The sequence below is a fragment of the Drosophila willistoni genome, assembly GCF_018902025.1.
Source record: "Drosophila willistoni isolate 14030-0811.24 chromosome XL unlocalized genomic scaffold, UCI_dwil_1.1 Seg142, whole genome shotgun sequence".
Classification (NCBI taxonomy): Eukaryota; Metazoa; Arthropoda; class Insecta; order Diptera; family Drosophilidae; genus Drosophila; species Drosophila willistoni.
The window spans coordinates 7,186,708-7,214,622 of record NW_025814053.1 but is presented as its reverse complement, the minus strand read 5'-3'; the positions used below and the strand labels follow the sequence as shown (position 1 = coordinate 7,214,622).

The 27,915-nt window shown below is 36.1% G+C and overlaps 2 protein-coding genes across 5 annotated transcripts; one reads left to right on the top strand and one right to left on the bottom strand.

Annotated features, from left to right (window-relative positions):
- Positions 1 to 213: 213 nt before the first annotated feature.
- Positions 214 to 27,704, bottom strand: LOC6644577 (MAP kinase-activating death domain protein). Of its 4 annotated transcripts, none has more exons than XM_047011519.1 (23): positions 27,576 to 27,700; positions 22,518 to 22,666; positions 22,032 to 22,447; positions 21,347 to 21,875; positions 20,923 to 21,284; positions 20,727 to 20,853; positions 19,332 to 19,364; positions 17,002 to 17,096; positions 15,832 to 16,939; positions 15,550 to 15,753; positions 15,320 to 15,370; positions 14,239 to 14,644; positions 13,776 to 14,173; positions 13,257 to 13,715; positions 12,533 to 12,652; positions 12,056 to 12,313; positions 11,728 to 11,967; positions 11,392 to 11,664; positions 11,152 to 11,319; positions 7,079 to 7,087; positions 3,018 to 3,090; positions 2,728 to 2,774; positions 214 to 1,568 (listed from the first exon to the last, which is right to left on the bottom strand). In XM_047011519.1, exons 2-23 carry the CDS (start codon positions 22,638 to 22,640, stop codon positions 570 to 572), a joined length of 6,498 nt encoding a protein of 2,165 aa, XP_046867475.1. In that variant the 5' UTR covers positions 22,641 to 22,666; positions 27,576 to 27,700; the 3' UTR covers positions 214 to 569. The 4 variants fall into 4 exon arrangements, with proteins under 4 accessions (XP_046867475.1, XP_046867476.1, XP_046867477.1 ...); XM_047011520.1 differs by lacking the exon at positions 214 to 1,568 and adding an exon at positions 1,745 to 2,089 and having other exon boundaries at positions 27,576 to 27,704; XM_047011521.1 differs by lacking the exons at positions 214 to 1,568; positions 12,533 to 12,652; positions 15,320 to 15,370; positions 19,332 to 19,364 and adding an exon at positions 1,745 to 2,089 and having other exon boundaries at positions 27,576 to 27,703.
- On the top strand, positions 20,054 to 20,666 carry LOC6644578. The gene has a single exon (XM_002067395.4). It carries the CDS (start codon positions 20,128 to 20,130, stop codon positions 20,545 to 20,547), a length of 420 nt encoding a protein of 139 aa, XP_002067431.1. The 5' UTR covers positions 20,054 to 20,127; the 3' UTR covers positions 20,548 to 20,666.
- Positions 27,705 to 27,915: the final 211 nt, after the last annotated feature.

Here is a 27,915-nt window from a genome sequence, read left to right as displayed (position 1 = left end):
TTTTTTTTTAGTAGATTACATTTGTATTTACGTTTTTTGTTTAGTCGTTAATTATTAGTTTGTGCCCCAATCTTCTTTTCTATGTATGTATTTAAGCAGATGTATGTATGTATGTATGTATTGTATGTATGTACATATATGTTATCTAAGCTTTAGCCCTGATATTATATAGTAGATTAGTTTTTTCATATTATTTATTATGATTTAAGCGAGTTTATTTTGTTTTTAAAGCTTAGCAGGAATTAAATTTCATTTGTCCATTGATGATATGATTTGGCTAGAACATGAATCAATAAATACATATATTTATATATGTATATATGTAGATATAAATATAAAGTGAACGACAGGATGGCATGAGCGAGACAAACGCATGGAAGGAGGAAATGAGTCTCTTCTTATAGCCAGGGTATGCATATGGTGCGACAGACCTCTCGTCTGTGTGGATGCGGCTCATCGCCTGTCTGGCCACCACCACCGCCGCCTACACCACCATCGCCGTGACCGGCACCACCGGCGACGCCGCCACCGCCTCCACTTCCACTAAATTTGAAGAACGAACTCCTTCGTCAGTGTTTGCGATGGGCTTGAGGCGATGCTCCGGTAGCGGCACCAGCACCGGCATTAGATCCACCCGGAACACTCACCTCCGGCATTGTTGGCAGCGCAGCGGACACGCTGCCGTAGCTGGCGCGCTGCTGCGACTGCGGATGATGGGCGATTGCTTGGGCCGTTGTCAAAGTGGAGGCACGCGCCAATCCAGCGCCATGCCGCTTGGGTATGACAAACGGTGGCGGCGGTTGTGGCGTATATTGCGGCGGCGTCGAATTGGCCGAGGCCTGCCGTATAAATGAACGTGCCGATGGCTGTTGCATGGAACCGCTGCGGGCAATGGCTCCGGTGCGTGGTGGTATGGCCGGCGGAGGGCCAGGCGGCGGAGCTGTACGCATTTTGGGTGGCGGTGAACTGATGCTACTGATTGTGGATAGACTTTCCGTTGATGGTTGTGAGGGTACTCGTGGCGGCAGTTGGGGCAACTGCCCCAAACTGGGAGTGGGACTGGCACTGGGGCTGGGTGTGGTATTTGTGGTCATCGGGTTGGGCGATGCGGTCACCAGTGTTGGTTTTGTGCTACCTGTACCTGCTCCGACTCCAGCTCCAGCTGCGACTGTTGTTGCTGATGTTAGCGTTGGTATCGCTGCTGCTGCTGTTGTCGTTGCTGTTGTTGTTGTTGTCGGTAATTTTGCCTGTGGTTGCACTGTCGACATGGTTATTGTGGGTTTCTGCATGGGCACTGTATGTCTTATGGTGATGCTGCCCCCTTGTGGCTTGTTAGTGCTGACTCTGGCTGGTTGCTGACTTTGCGACGCACTGATGGGATTAGCTGGAGTCACCTGTTGCTGTTGCTGTTGTTGCTGTTGCTGCTTACTTTGCTGTTGATGTTTTTGCTTTTGCTGTGCGTGTATATCCTGAATTTGAGGTGTTATAACCACTGGATTTTTCTTCTGATCCTGTCCGGCGGCCACATACGAGAAGACGCACAGCACCGAGTAACAGATCTGATCCGACTGCGTATTTGTGGAAGGGTGGGCATGGCGTATACGTGATGCATTTTGTTTTAGAGACATCAAGGCTCAAAATTTGTTGTTTGTTTTTTTTTTTTTGTTTATTTTGTTAGTGTTGACAAAAATTTTGGAACAAACAATCGAACAAACAATAAACAAGTTACAAAAGAAAAGCATGCAATAAAATATTTATTCGGCACAGTGGTGTGAAACAGTGGTTAAGAAACTAACAAATAAAAAAAGAGTAAATAACGTGTAATTTAACTAGAATATTTTATACAATTTACATGAATGGGTGAATTTTTGTTGTCATGTTTTTTTTTATTTACAAGCAAAGTTCTCATTGATTTTGATTAAATTGATTCTGTATGTTGTTCCATTTCCATTGTTTCGCCGGTGGCGTTGACTGTACTTCTTGGCAGGGGTTGAATACAGCGGCTGCTGCTGCTGACGTCATTGAGATGACAAATGTAGGCGAAACGTACAGAGGTCACCCGATGGAAGCTCAAAACAATTTCGGAGGCCTTGTTTTTTTTTTGTTTGTTTGTTTGATGTTTTTGTTTTGCACATTTGCGATGATGATAATGATGTATGGTGGTGGTTGTGGTGGAGGTTTTTGTTGTGTACATATGTGTATGTATGTATTTTTTGTTGTGGTGCAGACATGTTGGTATTGTTGTTGTTGTTGTTGTTGTTTACATAGAAATATTCACAGGAAAAGAAATTGGAATAAAACGAATAATAATAAACCATAAGAAAACCAATAAAAGTTACAAATCCAAAAGAAAGTTGTAGAAATGGATTAAAAAAAAAAACACAATAAAAAAATACAATTTAAACAGACTTAATACTCTTAATTTTCATTATATACAAAAATTTTAAATAGTGCAAATATTTATGCAAGTGAGCACATATATACATATGTATATGTATGCATATATAGATATAGGTACATATGTTAAACAATATGTTAACAATGATTTGTTCAGAAACTTTTGCATTTACATCATTTCTGCACAAAACATTGCTATAAAAATCAAAGCCAAAAATAAGTGCATTTTGCTTGAATTTGGAGAAGAAAGGCTTGCTCTTAATAGGTGACATAAAAGTGCTTCATGGTTTTTTTTTGGGGCCTAGAATTCAATGGAAAACTTTAACTTACCATACTTGACTGATATTTGCGTTGTATTAGATTGCGAGTCTTGGGATCTGAAAACATAGACAAGAAAAAACTACATTAAGTATTTTGAACATTGAATATTATAATGATTTTTAAACAAAAATTAAGTAAACTACGGCCTGGCTGTATAATACATGACGTATGAGTTATATAACGTATACGCCCTGTCAACCATTACAAGTAATAAAACCAGACGGATTACCTTATAAATATAATAATATTTCTAAGACAAAACATTAAAATAAAAACACTGATTAAGCATTTTCACTTACTGTACTCCTCCAGGACAAAGATGCCGCCTTTCTGTGTAAAGCATTTGCGTATATGATCCAAACGCACAAAGAACTGCAATTATTTTATATTAAAAAAAAGAAGAGAAATAGACAAAGGCCATCATTTAGAACTATCAAATAAGCTTTTCTTCATAGAGTATAGAAACGGACTCCGTCACTAAAAACAGAATAATATGCAAACTAAAAATAAATATATATTGAACAAAATAAAAAATAAAGCGGAAAACCTAAGAACTCTACACAAAACTGAGTGAGTGAGCGATTTTAAGAGAGATAGATAGACAGAGAGAGAGAGAGATAGATAGATGAAGTCAGACTTAATGGTACACGCTCGGGGTACGTACATACATAAATATTTATGTAGTATATAAAAATGAACAAAAAAAAATGTTTTATATTTTGGAGTTTTAATTTGTATAATTTTTTTCTTAGTTCTTTCGGTTTTCTTTTTGTGTTTGAGGCGTGTGTGTGTGTGTGTGTGTGTGTATGTGTATATAGTTTTGCGTAGATTTGGTGTAAAGGTATAATTCAACTACCAACAAACCAAACAATAAAAAACATAAACAAAATAACAAATAAAAACAAAATTCAACAAACAGAGACGCAACGAAATTTCAATGCAAACTGCATGCAAATAACAGCTATGTTAAAATGCTACAACATTCGTATGTTAGCAGCAGCAGCAGGCAACGAGATGGCAGAGCAAATACGAGCTTAACATTAACATTTTACATACAGTCACAGAACGACAGAACGACAGAACAGACAGTGTTGAGTAACGAAAGACAACTAAGAAAAATCGAACAGAACCAAAACGAAATAAATAGTTTTTGCGATTTCGAAACAGTGAAATGATACAAAACCAAAAATATCAGTGAAATTAAATTGGAAAAGACAAGAAAGCTTTCTTAATTGCATGGAGAAAATGCAGCAAAATTAAATCAAATATAGTTAATTTGTTAAATTTACTATAATTTTTTGTTTTAACTTTAATTTTGTTTGTTTTTTTTTTTGTTTTTGGTCATTTTGTTTGTTTTTTTTTCTAGTTAGCACTTGTGAGATGGTCGTATATATATTTTCTTTTTGCATTTATCAACACGGTCGGGGGTGGGATAGAGAGAGAGAGAGTTGAACTAGAATTTTCATTTAGATAAATCTTGAATATCAAACTAGTTAGTTGCAGTTTAGCTGTAGTACTTAACTTAAATATATGTTTTTATTGTTGGTAATGAAGTGTATTTTGTGTGTTTTTGAATTGAGGCAAATAAAATGTTTGTTAAACACATAAACTAATACCAAGAACTAAAGAAATAATGGTTAAATTTCAGCTAAAGTTTCATTTTCTATTGAACTAATTGAAGAATTAATAGATTGAATTAGCATAATTGAAAGGCAGTAGCAAATATTATGGACAATTACAATTTTGTGTAGTCTAATTGAGTTATTGCATTTGTTGTGGCTAACAATGAAAGGAAAGTTATCGGGCTTCATAATCGTTTCTATTGGAGTTCAGTTATCAAAAAGGACTGAGCATTATCCTAAACAAAGATTTACTAATCAATTTAGTATTAAATTTTTTTTTTCTTATCACTTTTCTATGTTAAAGGATTGAAATAGAAATATATCTTGACATTTGCCTCTTCTAAATGGGGGAAGCTCAGATTAACTAATCTCTAAACAATTATAAAAAAGTTTCAAAACAAACGGGTCTTAATTTTGTATATTATTTTTTTATAGCTTTATAATTATCTGTGGTTTTGATTCTGTTTTAAAGAAATTTGAAGATTACAATAACTCTAATAGGCATGCGGTTTGTCTATTATTTTAATTTTGTGTTTTCAAAATGAAAATTAAAAAGAAAAAATTCAAAATTTTTCAACTGATCTTAGAGTGAGAGAATGGCTCTAAGATTAAGAGAGCATTTGGCAATTAACAATTTAAACTTTTACTAAAATTTGTTTATCCACAGGTGTCTTTTTTTTTATTTTACGGTTTTTCATTTTATTTGAACGAAATTTATAACCGAACTTAAGATTAAGCTTAAGCACAGAGAAATAAACAAAACAACGAGTTTTTTTGAAAAAAAATATGTGAAAGGAAGAGAGAGAGAGAGAGATAGCAAGATAGAGAGCCAGTGAGAGAGGGGTAGAGAAATAGAGAGAAAGACTGAGAGATATAGAGCAAAAGTGAGAGTTTCTAGTTTAGTTAAGCAGAGTGAAAAAGTTTGTCAAAACTTTTCCAGAGATTGGGGTTTGGGGGAATTTGTGAAAATTTTTCATAGGTATCTATGGTATCTGAGTAGAGATTTAAGTCTTGGTTTATATATTATTTATTTTGTTTTTCGTTTTTTTTTTTTTTAATTGTAAACTACAACTACAATTTGCGTTTTAATCTGTTTGCTATACAAATAACTCACTACACAAGCAAAATTAAAAAAAAAAAAAACACTAAAAATTTTTTTTATTTACTGTTTTCGGTTTCGGTTTTTAATTATTTTTTTTTTTAATTTTTTGGTTTCTCTGTGGACATAAAAATGAAACTTAATGAACTTAAAAACTGAAACGAAATTTGAAAAATCGAGGAATAAGGAGTGGAAAATGATTAGAGAATAAGGCGGGGGACATAATAGATTAAACTGAACTGGAAATTCAGAACAATCCATTATTGAAAAACGCTTCGATTGACCGAAGTCCTTGGTTTCCCCCCACTTTTAGTCTATAATCTGTTTTCCGTAAATCCTTTGACCATCGCTTCAAGTTTGAGTGTTCGATTTTTGTCAAAGTTCAACCAAATTCTTTCATTTGGTTGACACACAAGTGTACAAAGAAATAGCATAGCGAAATTTTATGTACGAGTTTATGTATTTATATGGAAAATCAAGTCCATAAGCATTTATTTTGTTGATTTTGTTTGCTTTGCTGGGGAAGAGGGGGGGAGGGAGGAACAAATTGTTTAAGCAGCAGCTAAACTATTGAAATTGAATTTTCGTAGTGATCTATTACTAATGTAATTTATTTTATGTATGTACATTCCAAGAACTTGCTTTTTTCAACTATGTGGTTAAGTGTTGTAGAGTGCCGAAAAATCAATAACTCAAAATACAAAAACAATGAACTGAAAGCGTGATGTACGTATTATGTATGTGTGTGTGTAGAATGTGGCACATTGACTGTTGAACACGGTGTTGGAAAGTGAAAGAAATTCTCCAATAGCCAGACGGAACAGACGGAACGGAACATAAGTCAAGTATGTACATTGGGTACATATGAATGTATTTGGATGTTGTTTGGTAGTATTTCATACCCATATGCTTAAGTGAAAAGTGAAGTGTGCGTGTATTGTTGGCTGTGTGTGTGTTTGTAGCTGAGTGTGTGTGTATGTGTGTTATAACAAAAAGTATAACTTGAACAACACGCAAAAAAGTGGCTAAAAAGTATTTATATGTATATTCAAATGCAAAAATATAGGAATGTTTTGTATTTTGTTTTTGTGTGCTTTGTGGAATGAAATGAAACGAAAAATTGTGTATGAGTGTTGGTAAACGCAATGTCTACAATGTTAACGGCTCTGTGTATATGTGTGCGTGTGTGTGTGTGTTTATTTTTTAAATTCAACAAACAAACCAACCAACCAACCAACAGTTCAAAAATTAAAATCTCAGTTGGAAAAACGTAATTATACGATAGTATTAGTATATTATATAGTCAACTACTAATGTTGTTTTAATTCGTTTTTTTATATATACTTAATTCGTTTTGTATAGATTTTGGTTTTTTAACTGTTGAATGTCATAATTCTGTTTTTGTTTCGGTGGGTGAAAGTGAGTGGGAAATAAATCAAGTGTGTGAAGTTAAAATAAAAACACAATATTTTTTTTTTTTTTTGGTTTTTCGAAAATCAAATTGGAAAAAACAGGTTTTTGTTTTAGGTTATAGGTGTTTTTTTTTTTTTTTTGTTTTTTGGTTTTCTTAAGAACAATAATAGCTTATAAATTTAAAAGTTTCAAATATAACAGAAAGAATATTTGTTCATTGCAATACCTCGAAATCCTTTTTATTTGTATATATATATATGATATATATATATATATTGAGATCGTAATTTTTGCATTATTTGATTTGTTGTTTTATTAGGTTTATCGTTTCGGTTTTTTGAGTTCAGTTCAGTTCATTAGTTGGAGAGAGAAGACCAATCATTGGATTCGTTTGGAACGAGTGGTTAATTTTTGGTTTTCGATTTTGTAGCAGATTGATTGATTGTATTTTTGAGTTTTTTTTTCGATTTTTTTTTTTTTTTTGTTCCAAAAAATAGAAGTTACGTAGAATAGAAGTGCAGCGTTCCGCGTACGATATTCAAAAAACATGTTAAACAAACAACAAAGAAAAATGATAAAAAGAAAGGTTGAAAAACGCTTTTGTTTTTGTTGATTTTTATATATATATAATTTCTTTTTTTTTGTATTTTGTCTTGGGTTTTTTCAAAAATTTCTAATTAGTAGAAGATTGGCTTGCAAATTATTATTTAATTGTATTTTTTTTTTTTTTTACACTAAATAGAAACGATATGAAATGTGGTTGTTGTTGTTGTTTTTTATGTTAAGAGTCGTATTTTGCTTAGAGAGGAAGTGGAAAAAGGGGTTTGTAATTTTTTTTTTGGGGTGTGGTTAGGGGTTATTACACAGGGGGGAGAGGGGGCAGGATCATAATGTTGTATCATGACTTGGGGACGACTACACTAAAAGTATCTTAAAAATAAATTCTTTTCTTTCTTCTATATATGTATTTAATAAAATTTATATTTTTTGGCATTTTTTTTTGTTGTTGTTGCTGTTATCATTTAACCAAAAACTAAAAAAAAGCTTATTACTTTCACAAAGAATCAAAAAAAAAACCATACAAAATTAAAGATAAACGAAATATACATAGAATTAAATGAAAATAATGAAAATAAGTTATAATTAGGTTTTTTTTTAAGGCAAAGGGAACGAATGAATTCATATATCTGATATTTCTTAAAATTGAAATTATACTAGGGAGACCGAGAGATAGACAGGTTGAGTAAGAAAGAGAGAGAGAGAGAGAGAGATAGAAAGACGGAAGAAGAAATAGAGATAGATAAAGAGAGAGAGAGAGAGACAGCTTAATATATATTTATTTATATATATATATATATACCGGATATATTAAAAACAAAGAAAAAAAAAAAAAAGCTCAAGTAAATTAGCGAGAGAAAAAAAATTGGTGTGTAAACAAGGAAATTAGCAGATATACACAAGGACCATCTCAAAAGTTACCAGTTTTATGCACAAAAATCATTTTATAGTATATCAAAATCTTCTTCAATATGTTAATGAACTTTCTTTTTTGCTTAGCAAATTATCTCTGATAGATTAGTCAAAAAAAAACAAAGAACGGAATAAAACACAAAACAAGGACACTAAATTGGATCAAAGACTTAGAACGGGCGAGCGAGCGAGAAAAAGAGAAAGAGAGAGAGAGAGAGAGAGAGAGAGAGAAAGAGACACACAGAAAGTGAATGAGTGAGTAAATAAGAGAGAAGAGCCGGAGCGAAAGAGAGAGAGAGACACACTGAATTTCAGTAAATTGTTTATGTACAAAGAGAACTAATTAGATCTCCCAAGAACTACCTCTTCCTTCTTAATGAATTATATGGGCCTCAGATCCGATTCAAAATTGAACCAAACAAAAAAAATATCCCTAAGTCCTAATCCAAAAAAAAAAAAAAAACAATTGAAACTAAAATTATCTATATTAATATTAGAATGGAATCAAGAAATATCCTTTTTTGTCAGATTTAATGTAGAATTTGACTAGTTAAAGTACGCTTACTAGATCAAGAGTAATAAAATATAGAGTGAGAGAGCGAGAGAGATATATATATATATATATTTAAAGAGAGACAATTATAATAATAATAATAATATAATATCAAATGGTGATTGAGAGAAATATATGGAAAATCATACTAACAAAAATGTATATATAAGTAAGTATAATAATGACAAAAAAAAAAAATAAAAGGAAATGTATTCGTTTGTTTTTTTTTTTGTTAGTTAATAAATAAAATAGAGAGTATAATGAATATAGCATTCAGTACATTCACTAGCATATATGGAGTATAATGATAATGTGGATTTTCACTGTAATTTGTTGTTATTTTTTCATATATGTATATATACACATAAGTATATATATGTATATAGATTTCAATTTGTTCGAAGAGGTTTAATTAGATAAATTGAGTATGATTGATTTTCTTATCAGTTTTGTTCATGTATAACTTAAACATATAGTTTGGTTTTTTTTTTGGTTTTTTATATATATGTAATATAGAAGGCGAAAAATTATAGATTTTTTAAATAAATAGCCAACACAATTGGAAATAAAATTAGAATGTTCAAAAAGTGGAGAATATACATATGAACTATTATAGGGTTACGTTTGGGGTATATTTCGGGGCACTTTGAATGCGTTAAAGGTCCTAAATATATAGATCTTTGACAAAAAAAAACACACACATAGCTTTTCTATATACTTGTAGTTCGGATTATAGTAGATGATGAGGATATACATATCAGGGTTTTTAATAAATTTAACAAAGAATACTCAATACACTCCTTCGAGGGGAATACACTTAATCAGTAGTATAAAGGTTTAAAGTAAATAAAGGTTTTTATAGTTTGCCAACACTACAAAGCCATGACTTAGCTTTCGCAACACTGTTAGAATTCATTGACATGGTTTTCTGAAACTATTCAGTATTGGAATTGGATGGGATTTATAACAGACGGACTTGATGATGTTACAGTGTCACAATCCCTTAAAACGAGATATAATCTAACAATAAATGAAATCCAGTCATTTTGATACAGATATTGAAGGTAGAAATAAAAATGTTATCAAATTAATTGAGCACGGGGTGCATTTTTTGTAGTTTCTCCGATTAATCTATATCTACATTTATCCTAATGAGTTGGTAGTACTTCTCTTTTAACTCTTTAAAGCCAAATAAGACTAAATGACAGAGAGAGAGAGAGAGAGACAGACATGGGAAAAGAAGGAGGAGGGATAAAAAAAGTATATAACCAAGAAATTACAGACAAATGGAGAGAGAAAGAGAGGTAAACTGGATTGAAAATGTAAGGGTATAGCTGAAAGTCAAACTGATTCATCTCTCAATCGAAACAATATACATACATCATAAAGAGAGAGAGAGAGATAGGGAGACAGACAGAGAAAGAGAGAGAGAGAGAGTGAGTGAAGAAGAGAGTGTAAACAGAAAATGTAAATTATTGAGAAGGTCCTTGATTTTTGTTAATAATACATTATCACTGAAAATAGAACATGTGATGTTCAATATTAGATTTGATTTCTTTTTTATACAACGATATACAACAAAAGAAATGAGAAAATAAAAGCAAAACATAAATTAAGAAAACAAAAAAACACAAAAATCAAGAAAAAACTAAGAAAAAAACAATCGAAATTAATTCAAACTATATCAAAAATTATATAAGATTACGCCCGATAGTGAAAACGAATAGAAAGATACGTATGTATTTCTTTCCCCTTTTATATATGTATATATATATGCAGGTAATATATATTTAATTGGATAAATCGTAACACAGAGAAGGAGACGAATGCTAATAGGTTGCTCTAAAAATTACTTTTCCAGTTTCATTTAGCTCAGAATTTGATTTTTGGGGTACAATTATGATTTTTCTTCTAATTCTTCTTCTTTGTCTTAAGTACTTTTTTCGGTTTTTTTTTTTTAAGATGAGGATTGTATTTTTTTTTTTTTTGAATTTGGTGTTAGTGGGAAAAGTACAGGGTGGACTGAGGGGGCGGACTTTGATGCATTTTTTTATGGCTTTTTATAGATGCAGAGAGTTATACACATAACGAGTAGTATATATTTTTGTTGTTTTTTTTTTCTTTTTAGAGAGCTTCGTGTAGGTGATTGTGGTGGTATTGAGTGTATGTTTGTATTTATGTATATGCGTGTATTTGTATATATGTGTGTGTGTGTGTGTGTGAGTGTATATATAGAAAATATATATATATATATAACAAGACAGATAAGCACTTACCTTGCTGTTGGAGAACAACAAACCGACACCTTCGAGACAGACCTGCAATAGGCCACCCTCTCCCGTATTCATATCCTGCACAGGAAATTCTCCGCCCAATTCGGGTACATTTGTGGGTGTTCCACCACGTTCCATAGCCTCTTTAATACAATTATAAAGCTCCTTACACTGAAATTTGGAAATGAATTTGCTTGAGTCATCGCAAGTTTTGCATTATTTTGCCATCTATGTTTCTGGTACCTTTCTGGTATAGTATTTATGCAATTGGGTCTGACCGCCATTGCGACGCCAAAGGCAAAGCAATTTGGTTTTCGGTGAATACGTCATATTGACCAAACGTTCGTACCACCAACGTTCCACAATGGTGCCATCGACTGAGCGTAAGACCAAACCGTCATCGCGCACTTCCATAAACCGTAAAGGACCATTCACATCGGTGCCCTGATGTACCGTAAAGCTCTGACGATGCAAGAGACGTGAGCCCAATGGTTTCAAGTCGATATCGTTACCGTTCTGAATAATGAGAATTTACCCAAATTTATAACCGATCATAATCAACTCTTGACGCCTACTCACCAAATTGTTAATCTGATCGACAACATTGTGAACTTCTTGGGAATAGACCAAACCAATGTGACTTTTACCCAATAGTCGACGTATTTTGCGACGTATTTCATCTTTATTGACATTCAGCATAACCAATATAGCAGTCAGATTATAAAGCATTGTCGATAGCAAACGATCCTCATCGTGTTCAAGACGCTTACGTTCCGATTCACTTAGCGACTTGTAACGTTCCATCATTTCAATGGGTCCCTTGGGGGTGGGGGTGGGGGTGGGAATGGTGTTCGAAAACCAAAAAATAAATTTCCCCGTCTTCCGTTTTTAAGTTGGCTTGTCTTACCTGATCCATGCCAATCATATCGCGCTCTTGGCTAACAGCATCGAGAAAGGCATCTTCCCAGAATTGCATTTGATTCCAGAGATTCAAGCGATCCTTACCCAACAGACCCTCAAAGAGATATACACGCGGACTGTCCGGTGATGGAGATGATGAGGTATTTATCAGATGACCGCCCGTATAACGAAAGCCGGCACTTAAAGTCGATTTGCCTGACCATAAGTTACCGGAACTTCTTTTCGAATCCTTTGACGTGGTCGTCTGCAAATGAAAGGTCAAATGGAATGAAAGTTTACAATTTATTTTCCATTTTGCTGTTGCTCTAATTCTGTTTTTGTTCTTGTTGTTGTTGTTGTGGTTCTCAGCAGTTCAACGCAATTGCATATATATTTAAATATATATATTGTTCATATATAGTGTGAATCGGGGTTACGATTCAATTACATTTGCTTTCTTCAATTTTGGTACTCTTGTACTTACATTATTCTCATACTCGGTATCTGAGACCGTGGAGCGACAGCTAGAAGGCATACGCACGCTCAAGCTGCCAACTGGAAGCAAATCACTGACCACGGAGAGTGCACCCGTAGAGCCAGCAGCCTACGAATTAATAATACATACAAAGGGGATACATATATAACTAGTATGTATATACATACATATATAGGTATGTATTATGCACATATATTTGTATTGATATTGGGAGAATACTCCCATCATCATCATCATCATCATAATAGACATTGAATGTTTATATATGTGGATACTGAGATCCGACAAGATGATTATAATTATAATTAATTTACTTGTACGTACAACTGATGCAAAGCGTTTTGATTTCTACATTTACATTACATATATAGTTTGGTATACTTATGCACGAGGGGGGGGGGGGGGGGGGGGGGGGGGGGGGTGGTCATGGGTGGTTTCGGGTTGGTTGTTAAGTTAATGCAGTTATTATACATATAAGTTGGTAGTATAGTATATACTGAATGCATGAAGATGATTTTGAGGTACACAACAAACAACGATGCGCGTAAATAATTATACGATAAATGGCTATATATATATATATTTGTAGATATGTATATGTAGTAAGCACGGTCACAAGAACTACATATATGTATGTGCTTATTTATGATCGAATGATGCTTCTATGTTTCTACTATCCATAGTCAGATATGTATGTTTTGCTTGTACTCACATCTGAATCAAACGAGGTGAGCATATTTTTCAAGACACTTCTCTTCTGGGACAACATATCCTTAAACATTTCCGTTGTCGATTGCCCATCCTGACTGTCCGCCGATGACAAACGTCTGGCGGTCGCTGATGTTGCCGCTGTATGAGTTGAGCTTTTGCGTGACTCTTGTGGGGAAGCCCATTCAGAACCAAGACCCGAATGTGGACAATTTGGTGAACTGGGTGAACGTAAATTTTCACGACTACCCATGGGGCTGGCCGCATGACTTGATAGCAAACTGGAAGACATATCACTGCCCTCGTTGATTTCCTTACTCCAGAAATGTGTATGAGCCACCTCCATCAATTGAAAGACTGAGGCCATGCCGCCCAAGCCAAAGTTTCCAAATGTTACATCCAAGCCACCGGCAATGGCCTGTACACATTTCAGCATGCCCTTCCACACCGGTTTCGTTACGCACTAGAAAATGTCAGGAATTGAAAGCAGTTATCTTTGTTATGGTATTTGGCAATGGCTTACCACATCGTCGATATGATCATCGGGGGCTATTTTCTTATCCAATGTCTTATTCAATTTGCTCAACACCAGAGTCCGATAGGATTCGTCCTCCATGAGCTTTTTGAAACGATTGAGCTTCAGCCAACCAACGCCCTCTCCGGCCAGCACCTGATTGGTGACATCTTTGAGAAAGGCCTGATTCTCGGCATTACTGTGCGAACGTTCCTGATTCTGTTGACGAGTCAGCTCCTCTTGCGTCTGTCTCGGACCGGCATGCTTGATAAGAGGTGTCCGCTCGACCAGACCTTTGCGACTTGGAAATGGATCGAAATTGATGCCAGTTTTACCACTCTTTCCGGATGAAACACTGGCTGAAGATTTGTGCTGCACAGCAGCCGCTGTTTGTTTTTGTTGGTTCTCTGTTTCAAATGTTTTCAATGAGGAGCTCATTCTCTCAATCTTAAGTGGGATTCTGTGTACTTACTCTTGCCAAACATGCCCGAGAACATTGTGGATGTCGATGAGGCCAAACCATTGAAATCTGTGCCAATGGATGAGAAAAAGTTGTTGCCACCACCGGCGCTGGAGCTTTGTTGAACCTGCTTTTGGGTGGCCAATTGGGAGCCTGGTCCAACAGTGGAAGAAACAGAGCTTCTTTGTTGCTCTAGAGGCACACCTGATCCCGCATTACCAGGGCCATGTTCCTCAATTTTAATGATACCCTTCTTGGTGGCAGCTTCTTTAGCTGTTTTGGTTAGATCACCCAAAGTTGATTTACCCACATAGGTAAGATCCTCTAGGGTATTTTTGCTAACACCAGCCGCTTGCTTCGATACCTCCAATGCCTGCTTGGAAGCCTCTCCAGCCGCTTTCTTGGCATGTAGGGTAAACTGCGAGAGAATCGAATTTTTAAATACAATTTGAGTGCATTTTTTGTTTATTCACAAAATGCCAATGATGACGACGACAAGATAAACACAACAGACTATATAATCATGAGGTTCTATCTACAATGGATTCAACGGGTCGCAAAAGGTCACCACAAACTCAGTAAACGGGGCCAGGTAAATTAAATAAAAATAACATTTGGCCAAAAGGAAAAGTAAAAGAGTAACAGCCTTAAAAGAGAAAATTAAGTAAGTAAGCTTTGTCTTTGCTTTTGATATACCTTGGATCAAAAGAAAATTCTATTTACCAAAGGGTAAAGGGATCTATCAGCACTCTTCACGAAACTACATACCAAATTTGATAACTCTGGCTTATATAGTCTCCGAGTTCTAAGTGTTAGATTGACTCGCCTCGTGATCAAGAAAGCTTCTTTCTGCTTGGCAACTTTAATAAACCATTTCACACTATTGATGCATGGTATAAAAAAAGAGACATACAGCTAAACTATGAAGGTCCTTAAAAAAGAAAAAACGGCTAAAAAATATGAAACGATCCTTTTGTCCTCACTACAAACACTTGTATATTTAACTACATATGCGGTGCACACTACATGTGAACGTTGTGGGTGTGTATGTGTGTGTGGGTGTGTAAGGTGTGTGGGGAGTATGAATACCAACCTTTTCAAAGGTATGACGCATTTTATCGTCAAGATCTTCGTCCAGCGCATGCTACATTTAATTTGTAGACACATGGTAAAGTGGTGTGTAGAGTGTTTGGTTCATTTTCATTTTTTCAGTTTCAATAAATCAAGTTTTAAGATCAACAACAAGAGTACAACATTGAGTCCCACAATAAGTATGATGCAGACATTCTGGGCTAGTTCAAATACTATGGACTGGCAACTCACCTTATCCACATGGGCCAAGAGACCCTCTTGACTGCTTTGTCGCGTTGTCTCACGCACCAGTTCCTTGGCATGTGAAGCGAAATTCTCGAAAAGTGAACTCTGTGAGCTCTGCCGGCCGGGACTACTAGAACTGGAACCCGAACTGCCAGTTCGTGCCAATATGTTGCTTACACTCGGCTGCTTCACGGGCGGCGTCAATGGGGGCTATCCAGGGAGAAAGAAAAAGAAAAAAAAAAGAGTGAGTCTTAAGTCGTAGTTTTAATTACAAAGCTTCTTACTAACCGGTATTTTCTTTTCGGTACGCTCTATGTCGCTTGTATTACGCTGCATTTTGTTGGCTTTTGGTGTTACAACTGTGACTGCCGCTGCATCGGACTCAGCCTCAATGCTGGCCATTTTAATGGTCGCCTCTAAGCGCATGGCCAGCGGTGTAGCCATTTCGAATGGTTGCTGCTGTGCCTGAGTCCCCTGGCCGCCTTTTGACTGAAAATCAAACTCCGAATCGCGATTAAAGCTAGGCGAACTGAGATCCGAGCGACTGGATGATGAAGAAACTGGTGAATCGGCACGCTCTTCGTCCTCTTTGCTAACACTAAGATCAGCCAGTCCTTCGGGATACTGCAGCTTACTGGGTGGATGGTAAACCAAGGCAGGATCTAAATTTGAAGACAACGTCTGTGGGACGACATGCGGTCGATTGTAGGATCCGAAGACATCATGCAAACTGGGTGACAGATCCGATGATGCCATCTCGGAGACAAAATCACTTAACGAACTGTATGAGGAACTGCTGCTATCAGCACCCTCCGAATCGGAGCCACTCTCATCGGTGGGCTGGCATTCGAGCTGTTTCAGAGAGCGTAATGCCCCATTCAATGAGCTGCCATCATCCCATACAGAGAAACGAATGGGCGTCAGGGAGTGGGCAAACCATTTGGGCTTATCGCCCACCTGCATGGGATCCATGACGCCCGTCTGGACGCGCAGAAAGGCCACATTTGTTGGAGTTAACGACCATTCGGCTAGGAATTCAACTGCCTGAGTGCGGGCAAACTGATTGAGGAACTGTGAGGCGCGCGGACGTGATCTAAGGAAACTATTGATCTGAAAGGCCACCACGGGACGTGGATAGAGGCGCAAGGTGCGTGTATGCTCCGCGAAATTGGCCAATGTGTTTTGGGCATTGAAGAAACGCACCATTGCCACACGTGTGGCAACATCCACTGAATCCACATCGGTGCCATAGACAAATGGATTCAAGGCGGGCGAATTCATCGGACTGGGCTGACGAGAGCTTAAGGCAGTTGCCCCTTGGGCAGACACCGAATTCCGTTGACTAGCCTGGGCAGAGTGTGGCGGTGTTTGCAATGGCAAACGAACCTGAGATACTCTATAACAAGAGAAAACGTGAAAAGGTGGTGATCACTCTCCTCCAGTGGCTTTCAAGCTTACCCGAGCAACGGCGGCTCTTGTAGACTGTCCCTAACCGAGGGCAATAATTGCTGTGAAGATACCGCCTGATTGGTTGCAGTCATCGAGGTGAGAGCCTAGTGAAAATAATCAAAAACAAAATTTAGTAATCAAATATAGTTTAAACTTATGTAACACAAATCATTTCGCTTCAAGGAGAGACTTGAATACGCTCTAAAACTAATTGTAAGATGGTGGGAAAACAGGGCAGGTGGTTGGTATGGGCTAGGGACACACACACGCTCTCACATACGTATACTCTCGCACACACACACACACACACATACACACACACACACGCACGGGAAGGCATGCTAAATAGACAAAGACAACAATATATAGAGAAAGAAAAAGAGATACAGATAGAGATAGATAGAAAGATTGGGTAATAATTCGAACTGTTGAGCTGAATTTTTTATATAGCTCCATCGACAACTAATATAAGTATTCACAAATTTATTTACTTTTCCAAAATAAATATGTATATATACATACATATACATATACCATAATTGTTTATAGAATACTATATATGTATATACATATATGTATGTATATATAGGTATGTCATATGGTTTCTATGTATAATGACTGTATGCATGCTGTTACGTATACGTTATATATTTAATATTTGTATATAGTTATTTTTAGCTTATCTTGTCATACCTACACTCAGATAAAAGAATTCGATTTCAAACTTAAGTACAAGGTGTGTTTCAAAAATTAAGGCAATTTGTTACTATTTTGGTAAGTAAAGTTCGGTTTAATTGTAAATTTACTAGTTCTCCAAGTGATGTAATGAAATTATTGTTTTTCTCTCTGTTTATTTGTTGTTTATCATATTGGGATAATGTGCTATGGCATTTAAAAATTATGATTCATACTTCATAAATATTTATGACTGCTTTTCCAAAATTTTGAATACTAATGTTAGACGTAACTAAGAAGTTTTGTAAATTAAATACTTTTCATCTATCCTCAACTAGGATAACTATCTAAGCCTGATGATGTTGTTCATCAAATAATGAAATGTCTCAGTTCATTGAGAGTTTTGGATATATAAAACTTTTTTTACATAAATTCCTTTTTTTTCTTGAGATACTCCTGCAGACGTGCCGAATGACCTATTTTCATATCATTCATTTCATGCTAGGCATATCCTGTATTAGCGCATTTACCATTTATGTACATATGTCAACATAAAGTCTGCATACGCAGTAGTAATATGTGGATGAGAGTATTTGGAAAACGTGGCACATAAGCTGGTCAAATAGCTTTTTTTCGACGAGAAAAGAGGCCTCACGAAGAAAATGCTATTGCTCTCGTCAAGAATACTCAAAATCAACTGCCATTATTAAGCCAACAACGATCAGCAATGGAGCCTATTGTGACCAACCCAAAAATAAGTGATTGATTCGAATTATGTCCCTACAACGCAGACGGAAATAAGTAGGGGAACTTTTGCTTTTCTTGCCAGATTGTTGTTCCAATCATCACAAACGCTACAATTTGTGCACTGATTGTGAAGGCAATAACTAAAACATAATAAAAACACAACTAAAAACTGAGTATATACCAATTTTTGTTAATTAAATTAAAAATTATCATTTATGACCCTAACAAGGAACTAAGGGGGTTTTTTATACAAGGAAGTAGGGTTAAGTTTTACAATTCAACCCCCTAATTAACTAACTAAAACTTATTAGGAGCAATTAAAATTGTAACTTTTTCTTCCAATTTTCCAATTTTCATGACACTAATTGATTCTTAAGTACTTATTTAAAAAAAAACTGTAGATTAAACGCCAGAAAAATGTACTGGGCGGAGATATGTCGTTAACCCGATTAAACTTCCAATTGAATGAGGTTTTGAATAAAGAAAGAGCATAATGAGAAGTCTGTCTATTATAAGCAATGTATCGAATGGATTTCCTCCTCATTTAGGATCCTGAATTCCCTAAGCTGTTTACAAAATATTCAAACATATTTACTTATAATATTTATAAGTTACATATATTCCCATATACATAACTATAAAAAGGAAGGGAATTCGGTCCTTTGTCAAAAATCAAATTTTCTAATCACTTTACAAGTTTTTCAAACACACCTCGTATAGACTAAGATTAAGAGATAATTAGATAAGATGATCTCCAGCTTTCGAGCTGAGTTTTTCGAGTTCTATCTTTTACTGAGTGTAGGTTTTGATCAAAAAGCCAAAAAAAAAAAAAACAAAAAAACAAAAAAATATTGTTAACACTTTGTTTTTTTTTTTCATTGTAATTTTTTCTTTGTTGTTTTATGAACGATATTTACACCAAGTCCAGCTTCATCCATAAGTAGCATAGCCTGCAGTAGTAGTTGTTGTTGTTGTTGTTGTTGTTGTTGTTGTAGTAGTTGTTGTTGTAATGTTTAACAATTATAATGTATGAGTGTTGGAAAAGTAATTTTAAGTAGAGAGAGAGAGAGACAAAGAAAGAAATATAAGGAGTATATTTAGAGAAAGAGAGATAGATAGATAGAGAGAGAGAGAGACATGTATGTGTAAAGTGAGTGTTATATTATTTTTTTGATTTTTTGCAAAAAGAAAAGAGAATGCAACATGTACATACATATAAGTAGAGCTTAGAGAAAAAAACGTTTTTGATTTATGTTTCATGTCATGAATGATTTAGTTAAACTCTCCTCCAATATGATTTTATAGCCTGCTTTAAGAATGATTTTTATATACGTTTTCCAGAAATAAAACATTCACTTATATGTAGTTAGGTACAGTATAATTATATATGTATATAGGTAAGTATATAGATAAGTAATATGTATAGATGTTTTTGTAGCAGTGTAGTAGACACAATGACCACAAGATGATATTGACGACAATAAGCTCACAAAAGAGAACATATATATAGATATATATATATATATAGTTACAAAGCTCACATTATCACAGTAGGCATTCGAGGATGTTATCGTAACTTAGCCCCCGACTTTAGTCACTCATAAACTTTCCCTTCATTCAGATTTATTCTAATAAATTTTGTTTTCCTTTTTTTGTTTTTTTTTTTTTTTGTTTCGCCCCTCTTTCCACAAGTTTTTTTTATCTCTTAACATTATGACTAGCCCTCGTATAAGTGCAGTGGCATCACTACCAAACGAAACTTTCTCAAGTGGATCTCAGAATCGAACAATTCGTCCCCGACTCGACCAGTTGGTCGTCTATACGGCCATTTTGAAGCATTTACTTGACCAGAAGCTACACTACGACAATGAGGGCAATGTGGAAATACAACGTCTGGAACGTTTCCGATCCGAGGGCATCGATCAATGTCGCCTCCGGGCCCAAGAACAGGTGTGCAAGAAGGTTCAATCGATGCTGCCCAGGATTGTCTATAAAATGCGCAACGATGTCGAACGTCTGGAACGTTTCCTACACACGGAGAAGGTCCAATTGAAGGAGCTCAATGGACATTTATACGAACAGAGCTGCCAATTGCTCAATCTCTGCAAGGAGAATCTAGAGCTTACAACTTAGATATACCTACAAATCTGGACATATATATGAATATATATATATACATAGTAAATGCTATTGACTGACTGTATATTTCATAACTAAATCTAAATTAAACTATGTCGCCCAATACCCTAAAATATCCTTTTCCTTCGCCCGCCTCCCCGGTAAAAAATGTTTTTTAAATTGATGAAATTTACCTGTCGTAAATGATTTTTTAGTATGGTTCCCTCTGGTTCTGGCAATGGTGGAATTTCCTCATAACCACCTGTCGGTGGTGTTAATTTTGTTGAGTCCAGATCCACAACCCAAATGTCATCGGGCAGCCTTTAGAAAAGAGAAAGTCACATCAGTCGTTAATGGAGGAGGAGTTGAAGGAGAACTCTCCCAACTCACCGGAAATTCTTTTTATATATCAAAAACGAGGCCGGCACTCCAATGACAAATGGTGTGGGCGCCAGCAACAATTGTTCGGCGCAACTGAGACATGTGGGTAACAATGGAATAACCGGAAACATATACTCCAATGGATAGAGCATTGTGACAAATGCCATAACCGACATGGATAAGGCATTGTAGTCGCGTGACTGAAAGAGAACCTTATTCTCCTGCATAATCAAGGTCCACACCTTGAGGCATGTCTCAACGCCCAGCAATTCCAGCGGTAGATGTAGGGGGAAATCTACCAGCGAGAAGCGTGTATGATCGGGTAAGGCGAAGAGCAGTGGTTCATGCACAGTTGGTGATAGAACTTCCACCTAGGTAAATGATCAAAATAAGACGAAATGGACAAAAAAGACTTCTTATTTTGGGGTAATACCTCAACTCGCGTTGACCCTGGCACAGGCACAGGTGTGGAGAGCAAACGTAATATCCAGGTCTCAATCTCTCTGACATCGTGAAGGACAATGGATGGTGTCGCGTCGCTGACATGTCCCGTCAATACGGTCCATACATTGTCCCGATTCAATTTCTGAGAGGCGCCCACACGTTTCGGCGACGACGATTCGTTGCAGGCATCGATCAGTTTCTTCAATATGAACAGACACTCGCGGAAGGTCGTAAAGAACGGATGATGCGATATGATGCAGAGTGAGGTCAATGATTGATTACGCAGTTTGGTACGTTTGCGAGAGGCACGGGGCGATGGCGAATGACTGCCACCCGATTCCGAGTCCGCTGAGGGTGCCATTAGACCCAGTTTGGATGCCGTTTGCGAGGAGGAGGATGGATGCTGCGAGTGCTGCGGGTGCTGATGCTGATGGGCATGCAAACGCTGTTGATCAGAGTCACGACGTGAGGTCAGTTCACGATCCGAATCACTTGGCGCTACGTTACTTCTGTAGTCGCTAGAAGTAGTTAAGAGGCCGTAACTATTATGGAAATGGTTATGGAAATTAATTAGAAAAAAGCCGCTTAGCCAAAAAAAAAAAAAAACGAAAAATCAAATCAAACAAAAAAGGCTCTGCATGCAACAACAAGAACAACAACAACAATACACTTGCCTGCTAAATGCTGAATCTGAACTCCGTTCCATGCTCTTGCGCCAGGATTCACGACGAAACGCTGAGGAGCGTCGCCCTCGCGCCCCACCGCCAGCTGCTCCGCCTATACCACCAGCACCACCAGCACCACCATGACCACCAGCCCCACCATTTCCAGCCCTCGGATCTGTGCCAGCTCCCGAAGAACTAGGCCGCTCAATGGGTCTATAGAAATTAACGCATATGCCATAACGCGTCTTTCCCGAATCCTTGTCGGTCAATGCGAATACAAATGAGGTCATATCACGTATGGCCGAGCCAGTGCGTCGGGGACCGACGCTGGTGCAGCCCTCTGGCTGGCAAAAGTAAACCATGTCCAAGGGCAATGGGAAATCAGCGTGATCCGATGGCGGATAGCGACGCAATAAATCGGGCACCTGTCAAGCAACCATTCCGTCCATTCATCAATCCATCAGTCAATTGAACTGGTGTGGGAGGGAAACTTACCTGAACTGGTGGCCCCTTGCTGCCCTGCATGCCCTTGGGCATGGGCGGAGTTGTGTGGGCGCCCACGATGGCCATATAGTCCACCAGGCGAGGACATAACGAGGCACGTTGCTGGTCCGTCATACTTTCAAAAGTACAAAACTTTCCTCCTGCAAGGATAATACGAATTATATGGCAAATGTGAGAGGATGAGATTTAACTATTTAAGCCGTTGTGAAGGTTAGTAAATGCATTGCAAGGTTTCACCCACCCACACACACACGCACACACACACACACGCATAATCTCATGAATACATAAGTGCAGGATATGTGTCTGAGGATATACACTTGCGTAAGTCTTCTTTTAGTTTGTGCTACTAACTACTGACATGGAAGTGCTTTGGGCTTCTTTCCATTTCCCCATCTCTCTCTCGGCAACTGGCTACTTTTGGTCATGTTATGGAGCAACCAACTCAGCACAAGACTGTAAATTCATTTAAACTAAAGTTAATCATCTACATCTTTGCTTGTAATGAATGTCCTTCTCATCTTTCAGTTCACTTAAAGGAGGAAAGGGAAACAGCATAGTTGGAAAACCCTTTGCAACTTGAAACATTCTCAAAAAGTTTTCGTTAGGTAACTTGCCATGTGGGGAATCCAAAATCTTTAAATTATAAAAAGGAGCAACAAGCCAAATCATTTGCTGAATGCACAGAAGGATCTGGGGGGAGTGTAAGTGGGGGGAAATTGCTCCCAAAAGTATTCAAAGTATCCAAGAAAAGTATAAAGAAGTTTTGAAATATTATGTTGATAAAAAGTAATAGTCAAAGGAAAAATTGCCTGTATACAATTTTTAAGTTACAAGGCAAACGAAAAGTTATAAATTTCTTGAAATTTCTGCTAAATGAAATCTGTGCTCGAAGAATGACACCTTCTGGTAATTTTTACTACCTTCTTAATCCGTAACTATGTCACAAACAAAACAAAGCATTACCAATTCTTTGCAAATTATATATTCTTGATCAGTATTAACAGAAGAGTAGACTAAGTGATATTTTTTTGCCATAAAAGAAATTAACCACATAAAATTAGTCAAGTGGAGCAGCCAAATCCGCGCGTCGACTTGGCCGATTTCTCTTTTTATTAATTTTTTTCTGCATACTTTCAGGCTTCATGCTCAAGAGAAATCTTACTAAAAATGCAATAAATACTAATTTGAAAATATTAATCAAGTTAGTAATCACTAGTCATTGAATTTACTTGCACATATTTTCAGGTCTTCTTTAATCTATGTACAAACATTGGTAAGCGTATTTGAAGTCACTTGACAAGTCCTTGATGTTAAGCTCCCGCATTGCTTGTCTATTAGCCACTAATTTATTAATGGTTCTATCTGTATGTATAGAATCCTATGTCAATTTGTGTCCATCTAGTTAATCAATCAATCAGTCAGTCATTTAGTCAGTCAATCAATCAAGCAAAAGCCGATTTCTGCAACGTGAATTCCAAAATCCAAGACATGTCAGATCCAAGTCAAAGTCACTGGCCTGTCTTTAGTTTCTTTTTGGTTTGGGCTGTTGACCTTCTCGCCTCTGCATTTGACTTTAAAGCTTCAAAATAAAATATACATATATTGCAAACACGTGTATGTATGTATACCAATATACACATATACACGTGAATATGTATGTATGTATATTGAAAAAAAGAAAGTAAAAAATAACTGCCATTGACGTCAGTCAAAGTATGTAGAAAGAATACCATGGAATGCAAATGACGTTGAGAGAAAAGTTCATTTGCGATTGGCATGCGAATCATTGAGGAATTTAGAAACGAATCCCAACCAATATCAAACAAATTCCTTTCACCCCCAAGGACCTCCAAGAACCACAGCTAGGAAGTTATTTTCAAGGCCACAAAGAAGGAAGGAAGAAAGATGGAAAAATAGAGAAAAAAAGAGGGTGAAAGTGTGTGTGTGTGTGTGTGTGTGTGTGTGTGTGTGTGTGTGTGTGTGTGTGTGTGTGTGTGTGTGTGTGGTGTGTGTGTGTGTGTGTGTGTGTGTGTGTGTGTGTGTGTGTGTGTGGAAGGGGCAAACATGAAATCAACATTCATAGCATTGTCCATCCGGGCTGGCGAGAGACCATTAAAACCAGAATGTATAATAGCCAGTTTGAGATTTTGTGGGTACTTTTCATTGTATGCTAGTTACAACTATTGTCCTATACATGTCCCTTGGGCCTCATCCATGTCCAAGCAAATCATGTCAAGGCTACAGACTGCAGCTTGAACCAACTGGACTTAGGCACTTTGGTCTATCTCTCTTATCAATTTCATTTAAAGACCGAAACCACTTCCAGACTCCGGCATGACATCAGAGCAACCGCATCATCATCACCATTACCAGCAACGTCAACAATTTCAATTGTTTCTCTCTCGCACAAGTCTAAAAATAAAATAAAATGCGGGACCAGAAACGGGATGAGAGCCCGCCCAATAGACACAAGCTGAAGCTTTCATTAACCAAAAAATGTCAACCCAACGACAAAGACAACGACATCCACGACAAGGACGACACTTTATGAAATCATCCGGATAACGAACTCCACCCACAATATCCAAATGGTATTTTAAGTGGGCGAAAAGGGTAAACTGACGCCTTTTCTTTAAATTGGCTAGATCATAAGCTCTTTTTTCACTCATACGTTCCACAATTATGAGCATAAAAATGTTATCTCGGACATGCAAGAAAAATTGCAACCGGAAATGGAAAATATGTCACAGTGAAACAAAACAGAAAATAGGAAATGTTTCTTCTTTGCGAAATAGAAAGACAAGGAAAACCAAGCGGCGACAGTTTACTGACTTATTTTCTTCCATGTCGCAGATGGAAACATAAAACAAGGCCATGTTGAAGTTTCTATACTCTTGCTCAACCTACCATATAAGGAAAATTATAAGTAGAAGCTTATCTTAGAACATCTTAGCAGGTCATGGTAATTCCATAAGAAACAAACAAAACTTTTATACATTTTTTCTAATATTATAAAGCTAATTACATCAATGAAGTTCTTGACTGTACAATTTTCTGATTTTTCTGAATTTGTATACATAAATAATAACCTCACAGACATCAGATAATTATCATCAATTGATGGGACAAATGTGTCAATTTTTAGTGGTCAAAATAAGATAAATTGTCACGACTAGAGTGATCTAAAGATCAAGAGGCCAAGAGGCAAAAAAATCCTTAATTATTAAAGATTCATGTAAATATTGAAGCAAATTTTCAAAATCGCTAAATTAATTTTGATAGAGGAAATATCAAGGCATGAAACAACGTTTCCCTTCTTTCCCTATTCCCAAAGTAATTGCAAACATAACTTGAAAGTTTCAATTTTTTGAAAATTGCTTAATTTTTTGATAATAGAGATTCTGTTTTCGACCGATTGTTAATACATAGTATCATAATTAAGCATAACAATTTCCATAGGGAAATTATATGCTTTTAATATGCATATAAAATATTCAACTAAATTTAATATAGCAATGAACAGCGTTAAATGTTTAATCTGATCAGATCTTAGGGATCTAATTTCTTATATCATAGTTTAACTAATGTAATTAAATTCAAATGAGAACTAAAGTATCAGTTTATCTCCACAATTTAGTAGCTGAATGAAATATATCTAATCTAAAGACATATATAATGAAAAGTACTTAACAGAAATAAAAACAATTTAAGGAAAAGAAAGAATCTAAACTTTGTTTTTTAACCTATATAAAATACTTCACAAAAGATGTATTAATTATGTAGACTTTAAGTAATGGGTAAACCTACTTTTCGAGCTTAAAATCTTTGTTCGAATAAATAATAAAAGCAAAATAAAGCTTAAAGAATCGTCTATAATAACAGCAATCAATCTTGAATTAATCATTTTCTGCCCTATTCACACACAACAAAATGCTAGAGAATAAAAAAGATGGACAATTTATTATCAATTTCTATTTAAATTATGGTCAACGATTTTTCATTTAGCGCTGCTTAATTTGTATACTTTTTTGTCTGTTTGTTTGTGGCTTCCAAAGTTGTTATTTTATTAATGTTTCTTATGGCTTTTAATTATGGTTTATCCATGGATTACAAGATAATATCATATGATAATGTGTAACATTTTGCAAAGTGTATGCAAATTTTGTGGCATTGCCGAAGCTCGTCTTATGTATACGGATACATATATACATACATACATAAATTTGTCAACTTGTGTGCTTAGAGTAGCCTTGGCAGTATAAAACAGTGCCAAGAGATGATAAAAGCAAGCATCTAGCAAATCAGCTTACAAAACTCTCTTGTCTTGTCTTCTCTTGTCTTGTCTTCTGTTGAGTTGTGTTTTGTTGCTCCTCCTCTAGAGCTACTACATGAAGGGCCGCTTTGTCTGTCATGTTTTGCATATCCACATACCCACACACATGCACATGCACATGCAGCTTGTGTGCATTGTATGTGTTGAAATAAAATGAAGTGAAGTGAAGTAAAGTGAATGACTTGTTGTTGCCATTGCCTTTTGCACGTGCCCCCTCTCCCTAAGGATGGTTGTTGGTCAGGTGGTTAAGAATACACACATCATAAAATCAATAAAGGGCTCGTCACACACACACAGATGACACACACAGTGTGTGTATGAACACACACTCATACAAGCCATTATTAGCATCATAGAAAGAAAAAATTTACAAGTTATTTTCAATTAAAACAAAAAAAATGCGCTCAAATGTATGCTACTAAAAATGTTACACACCAAAAATAATAAATGAGAGAATTTCTTTAGAAATAAATAAGAGTATAGAGGGAGGACAAGGCTAGGCTCATACAAACGCACACTCTTACACACAAACACACACACGCTGTACATATATACGAGTACGTATTCTGGTGTACGCAACAAGGTCACTGGAAAAATCGTTAAAAAAAAATACCCACAAAAACAACAATGTGTCGATACTCTCTGTAGTATACACACACTCACTCATACACATACACACACACACACACACATCAAAGTTAATTGTAACATACCTTCAAATGTTTTCTACAAAATATTAACAATTCTTTTGTATATTTCTCATAAGTTTCTTCAATTTTCGTATACTTTTTGTTGACATGGCAAATTAATTTCTTCAGAACTTTAACAATAAAAAAAACCACAACAGCAACAACAATAAATTCTTATATGTATATTTCTTTACACTATTGGTTTCTACTATTTTTTTCTTTTCTTTTTGTTAACAATTTCCTGCAGTTTCTTTTTTTTTTTTTGTGTGTTTTGTCGTTTGGCGTTCTTCTGTGGCGTCTCGTCTAAACGCTGGCCATGATTCGACTGAAATTGTATCCCTGCCAAAAGCCAAGGCAGAGCGCA